The sequence below is a fragment of the Rhamphochromis sp. 'chilingali' genome (genome assembly GCF_963969265.1).
Source record: "Rhamphochromis sp. 'chilingali' genome assembly, chromosome: 3".
Classification (NCBI taxonomy): Eukaryota; Metazoa; Chordata; class Actinopteri; order Cichliformes; family Cichlidae; genus Rhamphochromis; species Rhamphochromis sp. 'chilingali'.
In genome coordinates, this window is record NC_137931.1 from 33,534,839 (window position 1) to 33,559,997 (window position 25,159).

A 25,159-nucleotide genomic window follows, 5' to 3' on the forward strand; every position below is an offset into this window, starting at 1 on the left:
GCCACTCAAGGAACTAGTCCCTCATCAGTAGCAGGGGCTTCCACGCAACACATACCTGTTCTCAGGTAAGCGCTGATTTCTCTAAAAATGTAGCTAGAAAAGATGGATTTTTTTAATATTTATATGTTTTTTGTGTATTTTTTTGGTCTTTAGTAGCAAGGTTATAAAATTCAGTGTATACTTTTGAACAAACATGTCTTCAAAGTGAAACCCATGCTTTATTTTAGTTGCCTTTAAAGTTTGTGTAAATGTAGCAGAAGACTGCTTTTTAACATATCTAAAATATGTGGCTGTTGTATAAATCTCCAGCAGTGATATGAAACCAACTCTCAGTCAGGGTTTGTCCTGACTGAGAGTTGGTCTTTAGGGGTTAACTGCCACAGATAAGAATGATTAGTCCAAGTCCAGTAAAGGCTGTTGAGCCTTTTAGCTTGTTTTAAGGATACTGATGTATTTTCCTGTTACTTCTGATCATTATATCAACAATAATGCTTGTCATGTTTGGAAAACTGGTTACAAAAAATATTTTGGGGTGGAATAGGAGGGTGGCTGAAACACCCTTGAGCAAGTGCAAAACTGTGGAAACTGATTTTTATAGCATGGCTAAGGAAATCTGTATTGATTGTGTTTTAAGTTCGATTGCTGTAACTTTTCCTTCATAAGAAGTAGAAAAGAAAATGTTTTCGTTGCAGATTTAATTCACATTTCAGCGATGCTGCACCTGAGCAAGGTAGGAATGAGTTCTCTGTTTCTATAATTAAGATTCATGATCCTAAATCATTACAAGGCCTTTTTATTCATGATAACTCCCAATTCACCCAAACAGGGAGATTTTGTATGGGTGGACACGGGCACCGGGGTGCCGATTGGGGCGGAGGTTAAGGTCACAGACACCGGGCAGATTCAGCTGCTCGATGACGAAGGAAAGGTACAAAAACCCGACCGATACTCTGCGCTCCTGCCAGATTCTTTACAATAATGTGAAATCTGCCTTTAAAAGAGCTGTATTTGCCTTCTGTGTAATTTGAGATCTTTAATAACAAACACACAGGAACACAAGCTCAAGAAGTTAAATGAGAAAAGCATCCGGCCCATGCATCCGACCTCTGTGAACGGCGTAGACGATATGATCAGGCTGGGTGACCTGAACGAGGCCGGACTGCTCAGGAACCTCCTGGTACGACACAAGGAAGGAATCATCTATGTAAGTTTATGTTCCCTGGATTCAATGCAGAGCCGCCTAGTTTTATGACATCCATAACCATCCATGGAAATGCTTACTTGATGCGAACAGCTTTCAGGCTCAGACTTTGCCCTGCAGTTTATCACTGTGTTGTTTGTCTCCATAGAGACCAATGAGCCTCTGTTTAAAGAGAGTAACCCAGTGTTTATGAGTCCCAACGCCAAAACTCAACGGAGCGTGTGTTTAATTATGAATTGGACCTTTTTTGTGGTGTAAAAACACTGCTGTGAAAGGCTGGGGGCAAATTATACTGAGTGTAATATCCTCTATCTTATACTTCTCAGTTATTTTATCGAGCAATCATTCAGCATTTATCTCTGCTTTTTTTTTACTGTGACTAATCTGTGAGAGTTATGTATCACATGCTGAGTTTCCACCATGATAACGACGTGTTTACTCGCTGCTCTCTGTTTTAAAGACATACACGGGCTCCATTCTGGTCGCAGTGAACCCTTACCAGCTGCTGCCCATCTACACTATTGAGCATGTGCACATGTACACAGACCGGCGGCTGGGTGAAATGCCGCCTCATGTCTTCTCCATCGCAGACAGCTGCTTTTTCAACATGCGCCGCAACCGAAAGAACCAGTGCTGTGTCATCAGGTTGGGTTTTTATGTCAGTTTTACCACTCATATAGTCACAGATGCAGTTCAGACTCTTGGTTTTTCAATTTTAAGCTGCATCTATATGAATTATAATGAATAAATGTAGAGACTAGGAAAAAATGATACAGCAGCAGCAAAGGAAAAAAGCATGAGAAGGTAAAGTGGATGACTTTAAATCAGAGTATTCACTTTAATATGTTTATTCTTTATCAAAGCATTTGATTGGAATTTTATTATTAGATTGTGATCATACATAGATACATACACTTCACATAAAAAGATTGTTTAAACATATAAAACTGGTTTATACTACGTGTACATCTAGATTTAAATTATATTATGTTTTGATGGATGTTATTTAAGACTATTTGGCTTAAGTGAAATCATCCCAAATACACTGTAGAAATTTCTTAATAGGAACAAGGAATATAAAATTATAGGGAAACAGGGAAAAAACAGAGACTACACTTTTAAATGTCTCAGTAAGCCTGCAGTCTGAGAGCACCGTTCTCTGTTGGGGTGATATGGTACTCTGGGGTCTATAAGATATGATGGGGTGTTTATATGTCAGGAGAATGGTTTAAATTGAATTCTGTTCTTTAGTTTTTCCATCAATGCCCTCTGATATTCTTCTATGAAAGTTTGGTAGAATACCTGTTTAAGTACCTTAAACCCTTCCCCCCCCCCCCAATTCCTCTAATTTCAGAAGATGACCAAATATATGGATATGGTCACCAGTAGGTCCACCACATTTCCTCCTTTGATCATTGAAACATCTCAGCATTTAAATTTCGCCCATTTATTGGAGTTATGAAATGTTGCCCCAGCACATATTTCTGTTTATCTGTGTGTTGTTCACATTAATACCTCTAAGTATTTGATAAAGGCGCTAAAGGTGAAAAGATTTGTGTCACATATTCAGATTATTTAAGACTGCAATCTTTATGGAGGTGGTGCATGCGTGAGCTAGCTGGGCTAAATTCTGACAATTTCTTTAGTGAGCATCTGTTTGAGATGGTATAAAATCCTTTAAAAATCATGTTAGTGCTGAAATTTTAAGTACTCCAAATATTATATACATTTATTACATCTTATTGCACATCATTCTTTTTTCTTTTCTTTTTTTTTACTATCAAGTCTGTTTTAAAAGATAACAAATGATTGCTGGACTGAGTAAAATGATTAATTGGAGCTTTTGTTTATGGGAAAAAGAGAGAGCTACCTTTACAGGAGCGCCTAAGTGCCCAATAAGTAATAAATGTGAAGTATTAACAAGGTAACACCATTATCACCACTAAGGTTAAAGGTAAGGTAAAAATATTCACTAATATTTGGACATAACCTACAATTTGCGTTCTTTCAGGCAGTTACCTTGTTACAGTTAATAGAAACTACAACCTAGAACCAGTTAAAAATTTGTCCTCAGTCTCTCCAGACTTTACATTTGTCACCTAATTGAATATTAATTAGTGAACATAGTGGGTGCCTTTTGTTACCTTTATACTCAGCCAACTGTTCATGATCCTTGTCTAATTCACCTAACAAGAAAATATTTCCCGATGCTGGAAGCTTTAGGAATTCAAAAAAATGAAGCACTATATGTAAAGAAAAAAGACACTGGTGCGTTAATACATCATATACATAAGACTAAAACAGCAAAAAAGGGCCCAGTTTCTATTATTATAATGGAAATAACCAAAACTAGCATTCGGTTTTGGAGTTTCTCTAAAGTTTCAGTTCAGAAATCTTTGTTATTCAGTCTGGGTGACTAAATGAAAAAGATCCTTTAAGTATGCTCTAACAGGAAAGACCAGGACTCATTAAGTGTCCTGGTCTTTCTGGAGATAAAATGCGCTTCCTTATTAGAATGCCTTGTTATTTTATTCCTGAGTTTGCTGCTTGAGTAATAGAGAAGATCTGAACTGATCCAAGCAGAACTGCTTTATCAATGTATTGAAGTTTAATTTTGAGCCAAATCCTTTTGAGATCTTTATGAAAATATTCAGGAAATCCATCACATCTACACCCCCCTCGTGTGTTTTATCAGCGGAGAGTCGGGAGCTGGGAAAACCGAGAGCACCAAGCTGATGCTGCAGTTTCTGGCTGCAGTGAGCGGTCAGCGCTCCTGGATTGAGCAGCAGGTCCTAGAAGCAAATCCCATCTTAGAGGGTACGCTGTCTTATCCAGCACCTTTTTGTCATTTGACTTGCCTTTTATTAACTGTAGCTTATCCTCTCAGCCTTCGGTAACGCCAAAACCATTCGAAATGACAACTCCAGTCGATTTGGGAAGTACATCGACATCAGCTTCACCAAGGGCGGGGCTATTGAAGGTGCCCGCATTGAGCAGTACCTGCTGGAGAAGTCCAGGGTGTGTCGTCAGGTGGGAATTTCAGTCTGCTGAACTTTTCGGAAACAGCATTGTGTTAAAGCCAAACTTTCCTGTAGTAAAGAACACATGCATCAATGTGCAGGCACCAGACGAAAGAAACTACCACATCTTTTACTACATGCTGATGGGCATGTCGGCAGAAAAGAAGAAGATTCTTTCCCTTGGAAACGCCGCTGAGTACAAGTATCTGACCATGGTACTGTGATGTTTAGATTAAAGATTGGATTTATTTATGTTTTCTGAAAATACATGGAGCAGGTGGGAAAAATCAACCAAATTAATTTTTAATTTTACCAAATTAAAAATCTTTATAGTCATGGTTTCTGTAACCATAATATCAGTATATCAGTTTCATGGGATTTGTCATAGTTTCAATAGCAAAACTGAACAGAAACAATTACTGGTGCCCTGGATGTTTGATCTGATAACTCACTGCTTATTCAGTTTTAACTCATGTGACCACACCAGGGTAACTGCACCAGCTGTGAGGGCCGTGACGACGTGAAGGAGTACGCTCACTTCCAGTCAGCTCTGAAGATTCTCACATTCACAGAAAATGACTTGTGGGAAATTTCCAAACTGCTCGCAGCCATTCTTCACCTGGGCAATGTGGACTTTGAGGGTAAAGCAGTCATTAAAAATGAAGATTATTTTGAAACAGGTGCAATCATTCAAGTAACTGACATTGATTTCCTGTGGAATTCCAGCCACCATCGTAGATAATCTGGAAGCCTGCAACGTCCACACGTCGACCAATTTCAAAATGGCGAGCGAGCTCTTGGAGGCATGTGCCGTTTTCTCTGAAGATACAGCTAGAGTTAAGAGATCATCTTGTCTGATTGTGCTACCTTGTTGCCTCAGGTGGATCCCAAAGCACTGGGGAAAGGTCTGACTCAGCGCTCCTTCCAGACTGCCAGGGAACACGTGACCAAATGTCTGACCTCTGCTCAAGCCATGGACAGCAGGGACGCATTTGTCAAAGTAAAATGAATGTGTGACGCTGCAGCTCATTTTAGCAGTCAGGAAGATAGGCCTAGATGGTTTAAAGTAGGTAATCAGATACTACTTTCCTGTGTAGATTGTAATTTTATCCATCCACCAGTCCATTTTCTTCTGCTTATCTGGGCCAGGTCGCGGGGGCACCTTAAGCTGAGAATCCCAGACCTCGCTCTCCCTATCCACTGAGAGATATAATCTCTCCAGCATGTCCGGGATCTGACCTGGGGCCTCCTCCCGATGGGACATGCCTGAAACACCTCATCTAGGAGGTGCCTACGAGGCATCCTTGTGAGATGCCTGAACCACCTCAATCGGCTCATTTTGATGTGGAGGAGCAACCACTTTTTAATCTGTGATCTCATTCTTTCAGTCACTAACCAAAGCTTGTGACCATAGGTGAGGGTAGGGACGTAGATCGACCGGTAAATCGAGAGCTTCACTTTTACACTCAGCTCTTTCTTCACCAAGACAGACCAGTACAGTGGCAGCATCACTGCAATGGACCAATCAGTCCAGCGATTTCCCACTCCTCTTTCCCATCACTCGTGAACAAGAGCTTAAGATACTTAAACTCCTCCAATTGGGACAGTAACTCGTCCCTGACCCAGAGTTGTTACCCTTTTCCAAGGTGAGGACCATGGCCTCAGACTCGGAGATTCTCATTCCCGAATAAGCCCAGACGATGGGCTAAAGGTGCAGGGAACAAACCCTCTTGTCCACCAGGAAAACTCTAAAGCACAGGCAGCAAGCCGAGGGGATACTAAAATACCCACCCCAGCCCGCCACCTCTCACCACAGAAATTCCATTCTGAGACAGAGTCCAGCCGATACGATTACAGATTAGCCATCAGCATACTGATAGGTTAATTTAGTCATCATCAGTAGCAACTGGTCACAGATCAGTTTCCACGTTAAAAAAAAGCTTTATTGCTGGTGTCCGTGTATTTGTTCCAGGGTATATACGGAAGACTTTTCATTTGGATTGTGGAGAAAATCAACAGTGCCATTTACAAGCCGCCTGATGAGGAGAACGAGGCCAAACAATCCATCGGCCTTCTGGACATCTTTGGTTTTGAGAACTTTAGTAAAAACAGGTTGGTGTCCTCCGTTCTCAGGCCAGGCCTGCGTGGGTACTCTTACTAAGCCTCTGTCTTTGTTTCTTCTTTTTCTGCAGCTTTGAGCAGCTGTGCATCAACTTCGCCAATGAGCAGCTGCAGCAGTTCTTCGTCAAGCACGTCTTCAAGCTTGAGCAGGAAGAGTACGCCCGTGAAAACATTGTTTGGAAGCACATTGACTACCAAGATAACCAGCGAACCCTGGACGTACTGGCCAGCAAATCCATGAACTTGCTGTCGCTTATTGACGAGGAAAGCAATTTCCCCAAGGTCTTTGTCCTCGTCGTACTTTAAATTCTCTAACGGACCAAAGCAAGGAAGGGTTTTAAAAGTGTAATTTAATTTTCAGGCCACAGATGCCACCCTGCTCCAAAAGATGAACCAGTATCACGAGAAAGGTGGCATCTATCTTCCCCCAAAGAACAACTACGAAACACAGTTTGGAATCGAGCATTTTGCTGGAAAGGTCTTCTATGACTCACAAGGTACACTTAAGTCATTTAAAGCCAACCTGTTTCGTCCGATTGGTAATGTTCCTCTGATGTTCTCAATGTTTTGTTTTTGTTTAAGGTTTTCTTGAAAAAAACCGTGACACCCTGAGCTCAGACCTCATTAAGATGTTGGAAAAGTCCACCAACAAACTCCTGAAACAGGTGTTTCGTAATGACCTCAAATCCACCTCCGGTAGCATCAAGATTGCCAACGCCAAAATGACCATAACATCAGCCAAGGGAAACACCGGGGTTAGTGCAGCCTTTTATCACTTGACCATTCACATCACCATCACTGTATAGAATTTTTTACACATATTTGCACTTTATTTGTATTAGCAACAAGTACCAGATGGCAAGAAGCGTGTGCCAACACTGAGCGGTCAGTTCCGCCAGTCCCTGGATTCCCTGATGAAAACGTTGACTGCATGCCAGCCGTATTTCATCCGCTGCATCAAACCCAATGACTTCAAGAAGCCCATGGTGAGGAGACAGTCTTGGTCCTCTCAAACAGAATAAAACATGCTTGAAAACTGGAAAAAAAAGAAGAAATTGCTTCAAATCTCATTTAGTACCTCTTTGTCTCAGCTGTTTGACAGAGAGCTGTGCATGCGGCAGCTCCGTTACTCCGGTATGATGGAGACCATCAGGATCCGGAAAGCTGGGTATCCTGTACGCTACACATTTGATGAGTTTCTAACTCGATATCGTGTCCTCCTGAGGACTTCCATCTGTGATCCAAATACCGTGAGTTGTTTTTGACAAAATCTGTGTTTTGATCAGCAAAATTCTTTCTATGACCAACTCATATGTAAGCATAAATCCAAATGAAAGTCTTCCATATAATGTTATTTACGTTGTTGTCTTTCTTTTTTTTTTTTTAAATGCTGGTTTAACAGGAAAGCGAAGAGAAATGCTGTGAAAGTATTTGTGAAAACCTGCTTACCGGAGAAGGTGACTGGAAGACTGGAAAGACAAAGATATTCCTAAAGGTTTGGAAGCTTATAAGAACAATCTTAGCTGAATGTATATGGTTTGAAATACTGAAATATGTGTGCACTAAGCAGTCATAGACTTCCAAAAACCTAACATGCCCTTCAAGGTTGTCTCATAGTGCACCTCTGCGGTCTGTATTTATCCCTACATACACAGTTGCCTACACATTTTTCTTAAACGTACGGCAATCTGAAAACATGCACTGCTGATAGGAAGCGGCCTTTACAGAGAAGGGCCTGTTCTTATCAACTGTGCCGCAGAAATTCAATACAGATGAGGAGAACTAAAATCTATTGGAGCACTCTGCTTTGCCAGCATAGAAATACATAAGTACATAAAAGAATCTCACTACTGTCTGAACGTCAGCAGTCAAGAACCAGCGCAGGAAATGAAAAGGAAATAAAATGGTAATTTCTGCTGTTTTCTTTCAGGACCATCATGACACAATGCTTGAAGTAGAGCGAATAAAACAACTAAATGTGAAAGCCCTTTTGATCCAGAAAGTCCTGAGAGGCTACAAATACAGGTAGGAGGATTAGATCTGCATTACGCTTTATTTATTTATTTATTTAGTATTCTTACATGTGAATTACTGCTTCAAATTTGCATGATTCATGCCATCTAAAGGAAAGAATTCCTGAGGAAAAGGTCAGCCGCGATCGTGATTCAGAAATACTGGCGAGGACACAAAGGCAGGAAGCTGTACAAAGTGGCAAGTCGCGTTTTCAAAAATCAGCATTGACTCGAGTGAAAATGGAGGCGTCGCTTGCTTTAAACCTTCGCTCATCTTCCGATTCCAGGTGCAGCTGGGCTTTGCAAGGCTGCAGGCACAGGTTCGCTCTCGCCAGCTCCACTTCCAATATAAAAAGAGAAGGCAGGCGACCCTCGTGCTACAGACCCATGTTCGAGGACACCTGGCCAGGAAGGAATGGAAGCGCAAGAGGAAGGCTGTAATCCTGCTACAGGCACACACCAGGGGCATACTGGCGAAAAAAGCTCTCGAAAAGATGAAGAGAGACGTAAGTACCACCACCGATGTTTCATCTTATTTCCACTGTGCTGCTATCTATCAGTTATTTTAGTTTTTATTTCACATTTATTTTATAATGTTAGAGCATAATTTCAAGTATTTATTCCTTGCTTTAGTTTACTCCATCCATAAAAGCATTTATCTTTATGGCTTTGTGAAGTTTGGTAATTTGTCTGTTGTTGTCACCAGCGAGGAGTGGCCACATACCCTGCTTTATCATCTGTTTACTCAGTGTGAGGGCAGAATTTACACAATGCACATCAAGCTGTAGTAGGGAACAATTTAAACTGATGACTGAGACCAAAACTTTAGTTGATCTGTGACCTTAGTGTTTACGGATGAGCAGTTGATTCATTTCCTGATAGGCTTCTATGTAGTCTGACTTATTTTTGCAACAAGGTTAGTTGCCCCCTGCTTAGAGCACTGTTTTTGCTCTTTCAGATGTACCTCTCTGCTAAAGAGAAAGAAGAGGAACAGCGGCTCATTCTGGAGAAACAGAGGCACTTGGAGGAGGTGTTGAGACAGAAGAGAGAGATGGAGGCCAAGCGGCAGTCAGACCAGGAGATGGTGGATGACATGTTTGACTTCCTTACTTTAATGCCCAACACTGTAGGAGGGCAGGAGGGGCAGGCACCCATGGGATATGAGGTTTGGAACCAGATGTTTTGGCAGGTGTTGAATGATTTTTAGATATAAGCCGATGAGTCACACGTGCTTGTATGTGTTTGCAGAATTTTGGTGGGAAACGGATAATTGAAGAGATAGACATTGACAAAATCCAGATGGAGGAGGATCTTCCCAACGAAGACTATGATGACCTGGATGAGTACTCCTTCGCCAAGTTTGCCTCCATGTACTTCCAGGGTGCAGCCACCCACACCCATATCCGACAGAGGCTTCATCAGCCCCTGCTCTACCATGAGGATGAAGATGATGTTCTGGTGCTTCTCTTAGTTCACCACACATCATAATTCCACGTGTTTCTGTCTGTTTTTAATACAGTTTAATCATGTCTCTTTTGTGCTTTCACCAGGCTTCGCTCACAGTGTGGTGGATCATCCTGAGGTTTATGGGAGACCTCCCTGAGCCAAAGAAACGGGCCCAGGTTAGGGTACCCTCCTCACAGGATCGCTTTATGCCACAGGAGCTGATGTCCAGAAAGGACAGACGTCTCAGCAACATGGTGGGCCTGGATCAGGTAGGAATCAAAACCTCAAAAAACGGAATGTCTTTAAGTTTGCTCCATCTTAATCCTGGCAAAACGGAGGTTCTCGTTTTCAGTCTGGGGTCAGTCATTCCCAGCAACATCAAATTAAGACTGCTAAGAGTCTTGCTGTTATTTTGACTGAGAACTGAATTCAGAGTCTTACATCTAAAAGCTCATTCAGTCTTTTCTCTTTTATTAAAAAAAACAAAAAAGTAAAACCTTCGTTGACACATAATAGTACAGAATGACTAGACAGCACTTAAATTTTCTCCCACCTCAATTCTTGTAACTTTCTCTTTACATAAACTTTCACATAAAAACTGCTACTGATACCTTATAGCTGCAGCCGGCCTCTCTGATCACCTGATCAGGGTCTCCTAATTGTTCCAGTCACCTAATTAAAAATCAGAGCTGATCATGCTTTTGAGGTTATAGTTTCTAAACTTTGCAATAGCCTTCCTTGGCTAATCTGTGGTTTGTTTCAAAGACTGCTGTAGACTCATTTTTGTAGATAATCTTTTCCTTAATCTTTCGCCTGTTATTTGTGGCTTTTTGTTCTTCTATTACACGTGGATATTGGCGTGCATGCAGGAATAAATGAAAGGCCGTGAGTTTCACTGTGTGTCTGACTTATGCTTTTCTGCTCAAAGCACTTTTTGGCTAAATGTGACATTATAACACTTGATTCGCTTGAAATTCTTTTTAACCACACTCACACTCTCATGAATCTTTCATCATCAAAGAGTACACACAACTGCGAGGTAGAATGCATTACAAGTAAGACCATCAAACCAACTGGACTAAGACACTGTTGCACAAGACGCAGTCCAAAATGGCACTAGAGGATGATCTTGCAGGAGAGACTTGACAAATTTAATCAGTGTTCATTTTGATAATCATGGGCCAGTTTCCAGAGATGTTTGACCATTTACTTTTTCATTTTTTTAGAGGGTGCTGAGAAATAGAAAAGAAACAGAAGCTTCTACAGTCCCTGAGCCACCAGGACAAAACAAAAGGGGCTCCATCTTTATAGACATCCTGACAAGAACCAGGAAGGCTTCTGCTGTGCCCAACCAGACCCCTCAAAACCAGAAGGTGTACACTGTACCAGATGCAAGCGCTCGAGGACGAAAGGGCTCCACATTCACTGACCTACTGTCCAAAAACAGAAAAGTATCAAATGTTCAAGAAAATGGAATCCCCAAATCTGGTTTAAACTTCAGAAAAACCTCGATCATCATGGAGGAGGTGAGGCAGAAGCCAGAATATTTTGTTGCCGTTCACTTTTTAACCAAGCTAATGGACATTTACATTTTTCTCCAACAGTCAGATGATCAGACGGAAGTTTCCAAGCCTGCCACTCTGCAGACTGTGAAGGAGGATCCCGAAGTCTTGACTGGAGAGTCGGACACACTGGACAGACCCCTGACTTCTCTGGAAAAGCTTCACTACATCGTTGGATACGCCATCGTCAGGCCTGACCTCAGGTTACAGAAGTTTGAAATCGCATAGCTCCGCTGTTGATATCTCTTTCCGAGCTTCTGCTAATACACAGTTTTCTGCAACAGAGATGAGATTTACTGTCAGATCTGCAAACAGCTTCATGACAACAACAATCGTACGGGCTTCTTCCGTGGTTGGATCCTGCTGTCGCTTTGTTTGGGCGTTTTTCCTCCCAGTGAGCGATTTATAAAGGTGAGTACAGCAGCCGTAACAGCTGTGCGCATTTCAATGCTGTGATGTTTTACCTTTTACTCTTGTCTTTGCAGTACCTCCAAAGTTTCATCCGCTTGGCTCCGAGCGGCTACTCGTCCTACTGCGCTGACAGGCTGCGGCGCACCGTGATGAACGGCACACGAGAGGAGCCTCCCTCCTATCTGGAGCTGCAGGTGCTGAGATTTATACAGCTTCATATGAAAAATGCAGCATTTTCAAAATTCCTTCAATCTATGCTCAGTAACTCTAAATGACAACAATACTTTATGCATTAAATCTACACCTTAGCCTGATGGGTGCCTCCCCAGAAAAATAATACACAGCACCTCTCCAAAGGTTGATTCTGTTCATCTGGACGTAGCGTTTTGTCTCCTCTTTAGGCCAAAGTACTCTAAAGTCAAATGTGAGGCCATCTGTCTAACAGCTAAAGGGCTAAAATTACTCCACAACCACGTGGAAGACACACAGAAAACATCACGTTAGAGGGCTGCACTTTTTCAGAGAACTGCATATGACTGCAGACTTCTCTGACTCTGTCATTATCGTTATAAAAGAAAAGAAATTCTGTGCTGAAATTTGATGAGATGCTACATTAGCAGCTGACACTAGCTATACAAACATCCTGTAACATGCTCACATCTTTTTAAAAGAATTTCAAAAAATGCTGCCAGGAGACGTCACAGTCCACATTTACAGTGTTGGTTTGGTCTCAGTTGGAATTATGCGGCATCTGAAATCTCATTGAAAAATTAAACCGCACATGTTTCTAGATATATTCCTTTACAGTTGAAAAATGTTTTTGTGTAAGTTGAGTAAGCTACTAACTTAAGGTGCAGAAAATATGCACAAACTGTGATTTCCACTTAACTAACATGTTTATTTCCTGCACCGTGACAGGCCACCAAGACAAAAAAGCCCATAGTTGTGACTGTGATGCTTATGGACAACCGCTCCATTAACCTCCCCGTCGACTCAGCATCTACGTCTAAAGAGATCTGCCAGCTTATCTCCAACAAAATCAACCTCAAAGACAGCTTTGGCTTTTCCATCTACGTCGCCTTGTATGCAAAGGTACATGTTTACAGACGGATCCAAATTCTTTCATCTGAAATGGGAAGCTGATATGCGGAAAGCATCCTGTGGCAATCAGAGCGTCCAGAATAGACATCTATCAGCCGCTCATCTCAATTTGTTATAAACAGCTCATAAATATAAACCCTATGAGCTGTGAAGATGCAGGGCCCAAAAGCGTTAGTGAGTGAGGATTTTTTTCACTTTGCAGTGCAAAAACGCTCATTACCAGAAATAACTTGTTGACAGAGCCGAACGCTCAGACCTAAGCCTTTGATTTCCGTGGCAGAAAGGAACGAGAAGAAGCAAAAGAAAAACAGAAAAAATGTAAATAAAGCCAGTTAAAATTTGTTGTTTTGGTTTTTTTTACATGAAAGGAATATCTGAAACCTTCCTAGTTTTCCACTCAGTCAAACCCGACTTACGGTGTGACTTAAACAGCTTTTTATTGATTTATATTATTCCTGTTTGTAAATGCTCTGAATTGGGGACCAGTCTTATCTACCTTCCTTTCATAAACAATGCTCCAGAGCATGCTCTGGTAAAGGAGGTAATAAAAGAAGCATCTTTCTTTAGATTTGGAGAATTCAACCAAGCTCTGATTATTTCCGTATTGTGCAAACACTAATGCGAGCAGGAAGTCACAAAAAATACAAGCACGTGCAAAAAAAAAAAGAGGCTCTAAGGGAAAGAAGCACAGAGGTGACCCAGAATACACAGTAAAAACAAAAAAATCATGATGGGATGCTTGCAGTGTAGTTATTTTCAAGTGATGGTCATACTGGTTACATGCCTCCCTGATAATTGTACGAGTTAAATATGAATACAAGTATGTCAATAAATGGATAGATATTAACACGGTAAGCTGTGTTGAAGGTGTGGGCTCTGGGCAGCGGCCGGGAGCACGTGATGGACGCCATCTCCCGGTGTGAGCAGGACACAAAGAGGAGGGGAGGCCAGGAGCAGCACGCCCCCTGGCGTCTCATCTTCCGTAAAGAGATCTTCACCCCCTGGCATAACTGCAGTGACGACAAGCTCAGCACAGACCTCATCTACAAGCAGATCATCCATGGCTTGAAGTCTGGAGAGTACCAGTGTCAAAAGGTGCGCTCCTATTGCTTGTATTGTAACCAAGGATTCAACTAAGCATTCCTGCCGTACACCTCTAACGTGAGTTTTTCCCACATTTCACTTCCCCAGGAGGACGACTATGTCGACCTCGCTGCAAAACATTTGTACATCCAACACGGATCGGACAGCCGCCCAGAAAACGTGAAGGATGTTGTGCAGGACTGCATCAGTAACTCTCTGCTGGAGACCAAGACAGAGAGTAACTGGGTGCAGATGGTCAGCACTGCCTATGCTCAGGTCAGTCGCATCCTGGATCACATGCTGTAACACATAGAGGGTTAAAAAAATGTTGTGGGTAGAATCATTTCTTTTGTCTTTGTAATCCGGTCACAGGGCTCGTATGTGAGTTCCAAACAAAAGACGGATTCGCTGAAGGCGGAGATAGTCGATTACGCTCGACAGAAGTGGCCCATCTTCTTCTCCAGGTTCTTTGAGGTTGCCAAACTTTCAGGTAGGCGTCTTTGTTCCTTGTACATAAAAGTGTAAACCTTTAAGTTAAAATCAAACCGTAAAAAAGAACCGTTGCTTGAGGCTGGGGGGGTAGTTATCATTTAATTCTTGTTTATTTTAATTTTTTTATGCTCTGTTTGAGGCTCAACACTTACGAGTGTTCAGATTGTCAGCAGCAAATTGTCAAATTTGTGAGCAAGCAACAATCAGCCTTTCTGCTTTAAAATGGCACCAAACTGACTCATTGTTGCAGTTCCCTTATTGTCGTTAAACTCGGCCACTACTGCTGCTTTTCACTGATATATTTCACATTTTCTGCATTATTTTAATATCTTAAACAGCTTAGATTAAACTCTCAGGAACAGGAAATGATCAGTTTCTCCATGATGTTCCCAGGCCCTCCACTGCCAAAGAGCAAGTTTATTGTGGCCATAAACTGGACAGGAATCACATTCCTGGATGAGCGAGAGAAGAGGCTGGCAGAACTCTCCTTCCCAGAAGTAATGGCTGTCAACGCTGTGAGGTAAACCTGTTTAGGCTTTGTTCAGGAGAATCCAAGAGGGAAACAAGATTACCTGAAGGTATACTCTTGTTAACACGGATGCGCTATCTGTGAAATTCTGGCTCCCAAAAACTATGAACAAGATAAAAGATAAACAAGATTTGTTTTTGTTCTTCTGTCCTCCTTAAAGGACAAATCTTTAATAAAAACATTTGACCTATTTTAAAGTCTTTTTAGCTTTAAATCACAGTCTTGAATATTTATTATAAGGCAAGACAATTTTGTCTTTTTGCAACTGTAATCGTGAAGGAAATATTGGATATTTTCAGAAAATTGTTCCATAAACAATTTGTTTTTTTAATAACTTGTTGAATTTGCTAAAAGAGGAATGCTTTAATCGTGTTTTTGGCTCGGTGGTGGTTCTCAGGAATGTTAAAAAATCTGGCCAGGCCGTGTCTCTGATGACGCTGAAAGGAGACTTCACCCTGAGCGGCCCCTCAGCGGCGGACATGGCCGAGCTGATTACCATGTTTGTCAGTGGGCTGACGGAGCGTTCGCAGTACGCCGTGGCCCTGAAAGAAGTCGAGAAGCAAGGTCAGTGCCCCACTTCCTCTTCCTTTGAAGTCATTTCTCCTGATTATTAACTGACTGACTTCTCAGTTGTTTTTCAATCCTCTCCAGAAGACGCCACGTTCCTCAGCTTCAAGAAAGGAGAGCTCATCATGCTCATTAAAGACAATGATTTCTCTCAGGACCACGGCTGGGTTAAGGGCCAAAACGATCGCACGAAACAAACCGGGGCCGTCCCCATCGATGCCATCACAATCCTGCCAACGCTCAGCAAACCCACCAACGAGGTCATGGTACGGAGCAGCCAATCAAATCAGAATAAACGTGAATCAACGTACAATTGACCAAATTTTGGAAAAAAAAAAAAGCCTGAGAAATTAGTGATATGAAACATTTTTATGATATCACAACACACATGAAGACATATCTATCTATCTATCTATCTATCTATCTATCTATCTATCTATCTATCTATCTATCTATCTATCTATCTATCTATCTATCTATCTATCTATCTATCTATCTATCTATCTATAACTTTTCATTGTTTTCACTTTCATTACTGTCTTGCTGTCAGTTCAGCACCTGCCTCCATTTTTTTCAGTTATAGACCTTTTTGCTAGCATGAAGACTAAATGCGGTGGGTGTTTCCTTTTTTTTCAGAACCTCATCAACCTCTCACCAAACCAGAGGAAGGACATCATACAGGCCACCATGAAAGAAACAGGCACAGTGGGGAGAATTGCTCCTTATTCACTGAAAGATTTCTCTGTCGAGTATTTCAGGTATCTGAAAATTTCGTCCATTCTTCTGCTGGCTTTTTTCACCAGCAGATCAGTGAAACAGTACTGACAGCACCACTCTTTCTCCTCTTTCCAGGCAGCCCATTAAGGATGTGAACCGTCAGGTGATCGCTAGGAATGCTGCACCCGAAAGGTTGTGGGTCCACTCCAGAGAGCCAATAAGACAGCCACTACTCAAGAAGCTTGGAGGCCACCCAGAGTTCACCCACAAAGCCTGTCTAGCTTTCACTGATATCCTTTGGATACTAGAAGATGCAATAATTAAAAAAATTTTCACCAATTTTTTTTACATGGTAAACCATTAACAAAGAAGCTGGGCAAAGCCTCTGGGTCTAAAAAGTGGAAAACAAAGCTGCATTCTTTGCAATGGCCAGCAGGGGGCAACAAGTCTAATTGTGCAGAGCTCTATGAGCGCATGATCTTACTTTATACGCGACTTATGACCCCAGCAAACACTTTCCTTATGAGTTTATGGTCTCTATCACTAGATTTAAGTCTTATTTTATAGAACATGATTCTAATTTAAGTTAGTTTAAAGTGCGTTGTGTTTTAGGGCATGTCAAGTCATTAACAGCATAAGGTTTCTCAGTCACAGGCGAGGCCTAGCACACAGCGATCAGCATCAGCACACCAGTCAATCAAAGTGGGCATACTCCTAACTCTAGTGTCCAGGTGGAGTTATAAAGATTTGTTATGAAGGGTGAAACTATCCACAGAGTCTGAAACAGCGGCAGGCTGTAACATGTTCATTTCTGCTGTAAAGTGGACATTTTAACACAGCGGTCTGTGGGGACTGCGACTCGCCAGCCTCACGAAACTGCAGTTTTTTTGGCACTTCCTCTTTGGTTTCATTTTTCCGTTTCACAGGTTGCCGCTTGATGACGACGATGCTACTAAAAGGCAGACACACTAGGTGGTGCTAACCTAATAGAACATTTGCAATCATCTTCTGCTATTCAGCTGCCATTTTCACAGTGGCATCTGGCCCTGCATTCAGTCACATAAAGCCTGCAGTAAACCTTAGTGGACAGATATTAGCTAAACACCTCAACATGAAACAAAATGAAGTCATAAAATTTACCTGCTTCTTTCTCTGGACATATTCATATTTCTTCTAACTCTTTTTGTTTATTTTAAGCCCAGAACCTAGTAAGCAAGGAAAGTTGGAAACCAGAGTAGTAATAAGTAGTACACAGAAGAAGAACTGAAACCACGAGACAGCTGCAAGGTCTTGAAATATAAGAGGGGGGAAAACAGATACTGACTAATGGGATGTTACAGAAAGGTATTTCTGTAACCTCAGCTGTTCAAAATCCACCATTGTTAGCCATCCTTGACTGCTGTGTACCAATCCTGAAGTACATGGGTGATTACCCCACCAAGCAGCAGCAGAATCCCCTCGAACTCACTGACCAAATCTTCAGCCCCGCCACTAAACACGATGCTCTGAGGGATGAGATTTACTGCCAGATCATGAAGCAGATGACCAACAATAACAACCGGTAAACATGTTATTTCCTGTGTACATGCATCCAAAAATTTGTAAGACGCGATGCATGCAGAAACTCACCTGACAGATAATCACACAGTCACAGTTGCAAGAATGAACTGTGAGTAGTTTCTGTCCACAGCCTGCCTGTCTGCTCTGCACGCTCCGGTTATTAAGTTCTCTCTCAGTCTTCTTGGTCTGTTAGTCATGGATCACTCCAAAACAGTGAGAAGTGGAAAATTTAAACAGTATATAAGCCTATAATGTTAAAAAAATACATGTACACATTTCCACACAACTTTCCATGATGTTGCATAAGATGCTCATGGAAGGACAAACTGTTCAAAATATCACAAGATATAAATAAATATAATATATATGTGCCTTCTCAGACACTTAAAGGGTAAAATATTGGAGGTTTTGAAGGTAGCCCTTCTTTGTTTCAGTGCAGGAGCGACCGGGATAGAAATTTTCTTTATTATTTTTTCTATTCTTCACCCAGGTTAAGCATGGAGCATGGCTGGCAGCTGATGTGGCTAAGCTGCGGCCTGTTTCCTCCCAGTCAGCCTCTTCTGAAACATGCTCAGCGATTTCTGGAGTCGCGACGCAGAGAGCCACTTGCCTCTGACTGTTTGCAGCGCATGCAGAGCTCTCTGAGGTTTGTACCGCACGCTGGCCTGTATTATGTATCACACATAAACACAGAGACGCTTTTGAGTGTGCGACAGGAAGAATGCGTCGATAGAGTCTGCTTCTCGTTTAAAGTTGGTTTAAAGAGTAAAAAAGGACTGAAAGTTGCATCACCCTCCCTCAGGTGTGAAAAGGAAATGTCAAATAATTTAACTTCTTTTTATAGATTCACTGAGATCAAGTTGTGCAGAACCTGCTTGCGGTGATGAACACAGTCCTTTTCGTACAAATGTGTTGCATCATCTTCACAGTGAAAGGACCACATTCAGAATTTGCATGACCTCAGTTATAAATATATCTGATTTGCATCCAGGCTTTCCTCCATAATGCTAACAGGCTTGCAGAGACTCATTTGTTATTAAAGCTTTTATTAGTAATCAGAAAATACAGAAAGAAAACATTTATCATTCAAACACAAGCATACTGGTCACAACAAAGGGGGGAATAATTCTACTTTTTCTTAGGACAAAAGAAGAAAGTGAAGTTAAAAGACAACCATGATGATTTACACGATTTCCTGTCTTATGTCTCATTTTGCTGTGGTGGACATTCATGTTAAACTTTTTCACATAATGTGGTATATACAAGGAAGCAAGGGGACTGCTAAATGCTCAGTTTCACACAGTTTTTTTCTACGATGTTACTGAAATCTCAGGCATTTGGAAGACCTGCCCACATGCTTTGCAAGTCTTATTTACAAGGGGCAGTGAATCGGAAGAACTGTGGCGTAAAGGAAATAAAAGTCATGTAAAGCTACTCTAGTAGAATCCAAAAATGAAAATATGGAGTTGTGAATTTGAATAATCATGCCCGTACTGGGCTCCCTTTAGTCACCTATTGCAACAAAGCAGAGATACTAGGTCAGAAATGTGGAGAAATGCAAAGTGTTGCAGCCAGTACTTTGTTTACATCATTTGAATGTTAGACGTAGGTCTGTTAAGTGTGGTCAATGTGACTTCGAGGCAATGCTGATGAATATCAACAAGCTCCATGAAGTGTTTGTCTCTTTGTTCTGTGACCTTCCCAACAAGCATGTGTCAAACTTTATTAGGTGAGGTGTGGTCTAAGTGAACGTCTATAGGTATAAATGGTAAGGTCAGAAAAAGCATTAAAAGGAGGAGCTGCGCTGGAGGTGGGTTACAAAAAGGATTGCAAAAGGAGAAGTAACTGTAGAAAGACTAAAGCAGTTTAAATAGCATGTCCTGAATGCATTAGCTGAACAGCTAATGTGAGGTGGTAAAGAGATCAACTGACTGGAATTATGGGGTACACTTGAGTCTGTGGCCTCCTTAAAATATATGTTCATATCTCTAAATTACTCATATTCTCATATACTCACACTCATATTCCAAGAAGTCCAAGACCACATGCTTTTTGGTACTGGAGTAACATTACATTTTTGGCTCATTAATTATATACACCAATCAGGCATAAACGAATACCACAGATTATCTCCTCATCGTGGCACCTGTTACTGTGTGGGATATATCACGGAGGAAGTAAACATTTTGTCCTCAAAGTAGATGTAGAAGCAGGAAAAATGGCAGGCATGAGGATCAGAACATTTTGGGGGTGTTCCCAGTCTGCAGTGGTCAGTATCTGTAAAAGTGTCCAAGTCCAAGGAAGGAGCAGTGGTGAACCAGCGACAAGGTCATGGCTGGCCAAGGCTCACTGATGTATGAGACTGAAGGCTGGCTCATCCATCCATCCATCCATCCACTTGGCCTATCCCAGCTTGTAGCCACTGTAGCTCAAATTGCCAAAAAAAAAAAGTTGGCAATTTGGTTCTGATAGAAAAATGTAAGAATACACAGTACATCACAGTTTGTTGCATATGGGGCTTCCACAGACCAGTCAGGGTAGCCATGGTGACTCCTCTCCACCGCCGAAAGCACCAAAAATGGGCACATGAGCATCTGAACTTAACCACAGAGCAATGGGCAATGGAGACCACACCTCAGAGCTTACAGGACTTGAAGGATCTATTGCTAATGTCTTGGTGCAGATACCACAGCAGGCCTTCAGGGGTTTAGTGGAGTCCATGCCTCAATGCATCAGGGCTGTTTTGGCAGCAAAAGGGGGGCCAACAGACTGTTAGGCAGGTGGTATATTTAGCATTTAACCTAAATTGAGGTGGTACTAAGAAGAAAAGTCAGTTGCTTTAGAAACACTGAACCTTTGGACTTATCTGTTAGGAAAAAGAACAAAAAGGCAGGTACCTAATAATTGTTGTTCTGCTCTAGGATGGAGCCCAGGAAGCTCCCACCTCACCATGTGGAGTTAGATGCCATCCAACAAAACAGCACCCAGATCCGCCACAAAATCCACTTCCCTAATGACACAGATGAGGTAAAAACACCAACTCTTTTAATGAAACCAGAAAAGGCCATTGCTGGGTGGAGATTGCATTTTGGTGTTATCTGAGATTAATCTCATCCTTCTCCAGATATTTGAAGTGGCCACCAACACCAGGATCAAGGATCTGATTCTGAACATTTCCAGGAAGCTCGAACTGTCTTCAGCAGATGGCTTCAGCATTTTTGTCAAAACAAATGACAAGGTTCATTCAGTATTTTTATACAATAGACGGTCTGGCATCTTTGATGAACAAAAACCAGCCTGTTGTTGTGTTTTTTTATTCTGTTTCAGTTTCTCAGTTTGAATGAGACAGACTACTTCTTTGACAGTCTGAGGCAAATCACTGACTGGTCCAAGAGTGTGAAAAGGATTGATGGTAATAAATCATCTTCTGATTAGAATGACGGCGGGACTTTAAATGGTCTACTATACACCTGTACAAACCTCTGTGCTCGTGTGTGTTCCGCAGGTGGGCTGGTCAACTATACTGTGTTCTTCATGAGGAAGTTGTGGTTTAACGTGATCCCTGGCAGAGACACAAAAGCAGATCTTATCTTCCATTTCCCTCAGGTACATTTGAATGATGTCTCATTTTCCAATTTTCCAGCTGATATGAAGCGAGATGTTTCCATTAACACAATTCCTCCTCACACAAATCTAGTAACAGTTGCCTGCAACTGAAAAACGTTTTGAATACTCGGTTAAAAAGTGAAACTTTGGCCAAGACCTGTTAAAAAATAAGTTAACGAAATGTCTTTCTAATTTCCAGGAGTTACCCAAATACCTAAGAGGCTATCATGTGTGCACCAAAGAGGAAATGCTCAAAATTGCAGCTCTGCTCTTCTGCATAAAGGTCAACAATGATAAGAACCAGTTAGTCATGATTCCCAAGTTGCTGAAGGAGCTGGTGCCCACTGACCAGCTGAAGGCTATGTCTGAAAACGAGTGGAAGAAGGTAGGACGGCTTGCTTCTATCTCACCCTATCACAGGGCATCCTTCTCTGTCTGCATTTCCTCTTTTACTACATCCACAATAAATCTCTGTTGTCTTCCTTTTTAACTCCTGCAGCCAGCGTCATCTTAAACGTTCTCTTCAGTTCAATGAAATTTTATTTTTACAGCGCCAAATCGCAACAAAAGTAGCCTCAAAGTGCTTTATATTGTAAGGTAGGCCCTACAATAATACATACAGAGAAAAACCCAACAATCATATGACCCCCTGTGAGCAAGTACTCTGGTGACAGTGGGAAGGAAAAACTCCCTTTCAACTGGAAGAAACCTCCGGCAGAACCAGGCTCAGGGAGGGGCGGGGCCATCTGCTATGGCTGGTTGTGGCGAGAGAAGGAAAACAGGACAAAAGACATGTTATCTTCGTCCAGTATATCCACTATCCCTTTTTTGCATATGTCCAAACCATTTTTTTTACAAAGCTGAGTTCACTTACACTGAACACACCCAGGTCTTATTAATGCCACACCTGCTGAATCAACTAGTCACTTAAATAGATCCTGTGCGACAAACTGAAGCAGGCTAAAAGATCTTAGAACTTACAACTTTTATTGTCAATGTACAGTTGCTTGCACAATAAAATTTGGAAGCAAGACACACAGGGGAAAAAAAGCAACATAATATCTCAAACATAAGACATAAGATCTCCAAAAGCAGCACAACGTGGATCCATAAATTCTGTCACAATCCAACGAAACAGCTGAGAAACAAAGTCGCTGACATCTATCAGTCTGGAAAGGGTTACAAAGCCGAGGCTTTGGGGCTCCAGTGAACCACGATGACAGCCGTTATCCGCACATGGAGAAAACCTGAAACAGGAATGACCAGCCTACCAAAAGTACTCCAAGAGCGCATTGACAACTCATCCAACAGGCCACAAAAGACCCCAGAGCAACATCCAAAGAACTGCAGGCCTCATTTGCCTCGGTTAATGTCAGAGTTCATAACTACACCATATGAAAGAGACTGAGTTCCAAGACCAAAACCACTGCTGAGCAAAAGGAACACAAAGGCTCGTCTGAGTTTTGCCAGAAAACATCTTGATGATCCCTGAGAGTTTTGGGAAAATACTCTGTGGTGTAGCGTGGTAGTGTGACGGTCTGGGGCTGGGACCTGGAAGACTTGCCGTGATAAACAGATCCATGAATTCTGCCGTCTACCGAAAAATCCTGAAGAAGAATGTCCATCCATCTGTTCGTGACTCAAACTGAAGCATGCTTGTGTTCTGCAGCAGGACAATGATCCAAAACACACCAGCAAGTCCACCTCTGAGTCTCTTAAGAAAAAACAAAGGTGGTTCATGCTTGCAAACCCTCCAATGTGGCTGAATTACAACAATTCTGCAAAGATGAGTGAACCAAAAGACTCACTGCCAGTTATCGCAAACTCTTCGTTGCAGTTGTTGCTGCTAAGGGTGGCTCGACCACTTATTAGGTTTAGGGTTCGCTTTTACAAACAGGGTCATGTAGGTTTGGTTTTTTCCTTCCCTCTTAATCATCAGTGTTAATGCTAGAAAACCATTAACCTCATTAGAGGCAGTGGTCACTTGAAGGTGTTGTTTCACTCTGTGATACATCTGTACTTTCATTTTCAGAACATTACCGCCTCATTTAACAAACAAACTGGAATGACAGCTGATGAAGCTAAGGTGGCGTTCCTGAAGGCGGTTCACCGTTGGCCGACATTTGGCTGTGCTTTCTTTGATGTGAAGGTGAGGCCTCCAGCGAGTGCAGCTCACACGATGGTTATCTTGGTATCAGCTATCAGATTGGCTGCGTGGGCAGCGTGTTTATCTGATCGCTATTGATATCTGTCACTATTTGTCGGGCCTCTGGTCTTTAGCACTGTTTCTGCAAATAGTGCAACATGACTCTAGCTTGACAGTTTCCTCATTTGCTTATCTTTCTTTCTTTTCAGCAAACATCAGAGCAAAAATTTCCAGATATTGTGCGAATTGCCATCAGCAAGCAAGGACTCACAATCATTCATCCAAAAACCAAGGTTAAAGAAAGTCTAAAACTCTATGGAGCAATAAAAATTTCAGTGCCCTTCTCTCATATCAACATTTTATTCATGTTTTTATTCATGTTTTTTTTTTTTTCTTTGAAGGAAACTCTGGCAACTCATCCATTCAACCGCATTGCTAACTGGTCCAGTGGAAGCACCTACTTTCACATGACTATTGGTAATTTAGTCAACGGCAGCAAGTTCCTGTGTGAAACGTCACTGGTAAGACGTGAAACACTCTGTAAGTTTTGGTTTATATTTCGTCTACATTTCCTTTTCTTTATATAACTCTCTTCTGTTAAAAGGGCTACAAGATGGACGATCTTATAAGCTCCTACGTTAACATGTACCTCAGCGACAGGAAGACTGTGCAAACCAGGAACCGCCGCTTTGACATCTAAACTCTGTGGCATGACAGCTCGCTGAAAGCATGCTGTGTGTCTGTAACTGCAGACTGAAACTTGTACTCACAGTAGTTCTCTGTTTTTGGATTAGCAATCAACTTTTTTGTGCTTTCCTTAAAAAAACATTGAATTATTACATGAAACGAAGTAGTTGCAGATTTCTCAGTTTTTATTTAAAGTCATGTATGCTCTGGTCTGTGTATGAGTAACAAAATCAGAAGTTATTGGTCTCTTTGGTGTTTTTAATGATGGACACAAAACCAAAACTGTCTCAAGTTAAATAATTCTAGCGTGTTATTATGAATAAATAAATCCAATTTGAATGAGTCTGAGTCAAAGTTAAAGACCTAGGTCTAATAAGATTTGTTCTTGAACTTCGTGTAAATGTCAGTTTCATTACATTTGTGGATTTTTTTTTTTAGCTCAAAATATTTGACCTGTTTCTGCTCACCAAAATGTCACAGATGTCATTTATGTGCACAGGACGCATCGTTTCGCACGTGTACTCAATTTTTTAGATTAAAAGAAAGTTGAATTCCAGACAATTATTAGACATTAATTTACCTGATGTAAAAACATTAAAGATTTTCTTGGAAGCAAAGTTCTATTCAGTGTTTTGTTTCTCAAAAAACAAAAAAATGTTACAAAGTTGAATTTTCCTCACACTGGAAAATCTTCAAATCACAGTGAAAGCTGGACAAGTGTCAAAGCGACTTCACAATTTGTGTGTTTAGGTTGCACACGCAACCTTTAAATTAGCCCATCTTCAAAAAGTATATCGAAAGTTAATCTCCACAATGATTTTCCCTTTATGTCAATTTTACAGATGCAAATTTTTTACTCTGTGTTAAAATTGTGAAATAAAACATCCCCCCAGTTAAT

General features: G+C 41.4%; 1 protein-coding gene across 1 annotated transcript; it reads left to right on the forward strand.

Moving 5' to 3' along the window:
* myo7ba (myosin VIIBa) lies at positions 1-25,159 on the forward strand. Its single transcript, XM_080879001.1, has 48 exons — positions 1-65; positions 693-730; positions 827-928; positions 1,052-1,204; positions 1,662-1,846; positions 3,897-4,018; positions 4,089-4,231; positions 4,323-4,436; positions 4,709-4,862; positions 4,948-5,024; positions 5,102-5,221; positions 6,194-6,333; positions 6,414-6,624; positions 6,704-6,839; positions 6,925-7,097; positions 7,185-7,328; positions 7,434-7,592; positions 7,745-7,837; positions 8,273-8,367; positions 8,469-8,553; positions 8,642-8,860; positions 9,313-9,519; positions 9,603-9,812; positions 9,905-10,069; positions 11,027-11,326; positions 11,405-11,565; positions 11,647-11,773; positions 11,848-11,967; positions 12,692-12,865; positions 13,742-13,969; positions 14,066-14,233; positions 14,330-14,447; positions 14,843-14,969; positions 15,376-15,542; positions 15,630-15,811; positions 16,182-16,303; positions 16,398-16,552; positions 17,670-17,823; positions 18,313-18,468; positions 20,744-20,849; positions 20,947-21,060; positions 21,150-21,234; positions 21,328-21,428; positions 21,628-21,813; positions 23,461-23,577; positions 23,784-23,867; positions 23,976-24,095; positions 24,179-25,159. Exons 2-48 carry the CDS (start codon positions 713-715, stop codon positions 24,272-24,274), a joined length of 6,693 nt encoding a protein of 2,230 aa, XP_080735127.1. The 5' UTR covers positions 1-65; positions 693-712; the 3' UTR covers positions 24,275-25,159.

What these genes read in the sequence shown, in the direction of transcription:
- myo7ba (XM_080879001.1), top strand. An exon ending in AGCAAATCCCATCTTAGAGG is followed by an intron (nt 4,019 to 4,088) that starts GTACGCTGTCTT and finishes TTATCCTCTCAG; the next exon opens with CCTTCGGTAACGCCAAAACC. An exon ending in AGGATGAAGATGATGTTCTG is followed by an intron (nt 9,813 to 9,904) that starts GTGCTTCTCTTA and finishes TGCTTTCACCAG; the next exon opens with GCTTCGCTCACAGTGTGGTG.